The sequence below is a fragment of the Thunnus maccoyii genome, chromosome 4 (assembly GCF_910596095.1).
Source record: "Thunnus maccoyii chromosome 4, fThuMac1.1, whole genome shotgun sequence".
NCBI classification, from domain to species: domain Eukaryota; kingdom Metazoa; phylum Chordata; class Actinopteri; order Scombriformes; family Scombridae; genus Thunnus; species Thunnus maccoyii.
The window spans coordinates 33,382,332-33,385,396 of NC_056536.1; the positions used below are offsets into that span (position 1 = coordinate 33,382,332).

The window sequence follows — 3,065 nt, forward strand, 5'->3', positions numbered from 1 at the left end:
CAAACTAACAAATGAAAACTGGATTTTTACGCCTATTTCCATTTTTATTCTAATACAAATACAAATATAAATAATTTTGCTGCCTCAACAAATATAGATACAAATACAAATACTGGGCTCTCTGCACATCCCTACTATGAAGGAAGAGCAGATTTATGACAGATTGGTAATAGAAAGCTCCGACCGCAAAAGTTTCAAATGGAATGCAACCTGTCAGCTGTCCAGTCTGAGCTGATCAAGTTACAAAATGCCGCTGCAACATCAGGTGACATCTGGGAAGTTAAACTGCTACCCAAAGGAGCTAAGCAGAACAGTCGTGGTAGGAGGGTCCACAGTAGGTTTAAGCAGAGGCTTAAGGGAAAAGTATCTATATTTTTATTCTAGGGATCTTCTGAAATATCTTTACATGATTTAAAGTTTAAAAACTCCTTATATTTTTATACTTTATGCAGCCCCTCAGTTCAGCCTCTGTCTGAAACAGGTTGTTTTGGCTCCTGTCTCTTAAAGACGTGCCACAGTGGGCTGACGGTCGGCCGTCAGTGAGCGTCTGTCACCCTAGTTTTTGCGGTGTGTCCCGCACCGTTGGCACTAGTCAGAGCCCTGTTGGCGGCTTTTTGGCTGATTGAGCATGTTGAATCGGCGGCGGAGATTGTCAGTGAGAGAGATCACTCTGATTGGCTGTTCAGGTTAGCAAATCAGTGCATGAGAAGAGAAACGGAAGTGATGAAAGAAAGCAAATGACAAAGTCAAGAGGGCACACACATAACGACTAATTTTTGATCTGCATCTCATCTTAACTTTTGCGAATATTTTCACAATGCCATGGCCATCTGGAACGAAGACACTGAAGACCAGCTGATCACAATGATTCAGGAGAGGCTAGCTCTGTACGACATCACAGAAAAATGTTACACCAACCGAGTGGCGAAAAGAGAACTCTGGCGTGAGATTGAAAATAAGCTTGTTATATCGGGTAAGACTTTCTTTTTGGCTGTTGAGCTCTTTAGCAGGAACTATTCGTAATTGTTTGCTAGCTCACGCACGATGAATAAATTCTTTCCGTTTACCAAATGCATATAGACATGAGATGAACATTCTAACTAGGCACAATGCTTATATAGACATAAGATGGACATGCTAACTAGGCACAATGCTTATATAGACATAAGATGGACATGCTAACAAGGCACAATGCTTACATAGACATAAGATGGACATGCTAACAAGGCACAATGCTTATATAGACATAAGATGGACATGCTAACAAGGCACAATGCTTATATAGACATGAGACGGACATGCTAACTAGGCACAATGCTTATATAGACATGAGATGGACTTGCTAACTAGGCACAATGCTTATATAGACATGAGATGGACATGCTAACTAGGCACAGTGCTTAAAACTTTGCATTGTTTTTCAGAGAAAGAGCTCAAGAAGAGGTGGGAATCTCTGCAAACCCAGTATACCCGGTACAAGAAACTTGCACTCTCAGGAAGTGTTGGAGCACAGAAGACTAGCAGGCAGCAGTGGATACTGCTGCAGTTTTTGGAGCCCCACACAAAAAAGAAGGAAACCTAACTCCAACCTAACAATCATTGTAAATGAAGTCTTTTATTTGTTGAGTAAAAAGAAACATGTTTCTTTCCTCTATCATTTACATTTAACATCTGCTAAATGAAAAAAATACACATTAGCGGCCGGCTAACCTGCTCTCACCAGGCTAACTGACAGCTGACATTTACTGAACCAAAATAGTTTGCATGTCGGCTCCACAGGAAGAAATCACCAGTGTTTGTACTTATTGATTCATTGGTTTTACTTCCTCACCCCTGTAGCGAGTGAATCTGCCTGTAGTGAAACCGGGGCTAACCGGTGCTTCCTCCTCAGGCTCCACTTCACTCAGCTCGACAGACCTACTGCTTCTTCCCACTTAAACCTGAATAACAAACCGGGGCTAACTGGGAGGCTATCGAAGGCTAACTGGCTGTGCTTCCCTCCGGTCATCCAACTGGAGCACCGAGCCCCGGTTTTTCACATGTATCCTTTTGTACATTAACTTGGTTTCACTCTCCCATTATCTTCCACAATTGTGAAATTATTTTTATTTTTATAAGGAACCTTCGGCGGCTGATGCTGATTCTGAGTCACCCTCAGATGGCACCAGCAGTAATAACTGGACCAGCACCTCAGAGGAGCCCTGCTTTATTGAGGCTGAACAAGGACCTAGTACTTCCCTAGCTGAATCCACCATCTGTGGAGCAGAGTCCACACCTACACTCACCAGAGAGGAGCCACTGCCAAGCACCTCCAGCTTGTCAAGCACTCCTAGGCCTCAGGTGAAGTGCAGCAGGAAGATGATGGACAAGTCCGTCAGTGAGGAGTCATCAAACTTGATGCACACCATTGGTCAAACTCTGGGGAGGTTAACTTCTCAGGAAGAGAACAATGATGCCATCCACACCTACTGCAAAAACACTGAGCACAGAATGCGGAAGTTGCCTCCACATTTACTGCAATATTTCCAACATGAGGTGGACAACTGCCTCTTCAAATATTTGGTGGACCAGAGCCTGGCATCAGAAACCTCTGACAGACAGTTTACTCATCTATGAAGTTGTAACAGATGTAAATAATAATAATCTGGGATTACATAGAGAAGCACCTGAGATGGCCTAAATAATAAATCCACAGAACAGCATTCTTTCTCCAGGATGGTTACAACAACCTACCTGCAAGTTACCATGAAAAACTGTGTACCAAGGAGGACTGCTGCTGTTTTAAAAGCAAAGCTGCTCACAGCAAATATTGATTTCATTTATGTTTCTGCTGTTTACTCAACTTTGTAAGAAGTTAATTGATAAATTAAAACAATTTATAGCAATATTTTTGTAAGCATTCTCACTTTACTTTTAGTGCCTAAAACTTTTGCACAGTACTATATATATGTATATATGTGTGTGTGTGTGTATAGCGACACCTTTAGCTTGCCTACCTATTGCCAAGAAGCCCAGTGTAATCATCAGTCATTCCCCAACGGAGATACAATCCCAGTAGTTAGTGT

At 42.2% G+C, this 3,065-nt stretch overlaps 1 protein-coding gene across 1 annotated transcript; it reads left to right on the forward strand.

The window, feature by feature from the left end:
* The first annotated feature begins 247 nt into the window (after positions 1-247).
* LOC121895750 lies at positions 248-2,689 on the forward strand. Its single transcript, XM_042409172.1, has 4 exons — positions 248-334; positions 902-973; positions 1,425-1,601; positions 2,119-2,689. Exons 1-4 carry the CDS (start codon positions 248-250, stop codon positions 2,614-2,616), a joined length of 834 nt encoding a protein of 277 aa, XP_042265106.1. The 3' UTR covers positions 2,617-2,689.
* The last annotated feature ends 376 nt before the right edge of the window (positions 2,690-3,065 follow it).

Bases quoted from the DNA above. Each gene is read 5' to 3' on its own strand.
- LOC121895750 (XM_042409172.1), top strand. From the start codon at position 248: ATGCCGCTGCAACATCAGGTGACATCTGGGAAGTTAAACTGCTACCCA. The intron at 335-901 runs GTAGGTTTAAGC...ACGACATCACAG, and splicing joins TCGTGGTAGGAGGGTCCACA to AAAAATGTTACACCAACCGA. The intron at 1,602-2,118 runs GTAAATGAAGTC...TATTTTTATAAG, and splicing joins ACTCCAACCTAACAATCATT to GAACCTTCGGCGGCTGATGC.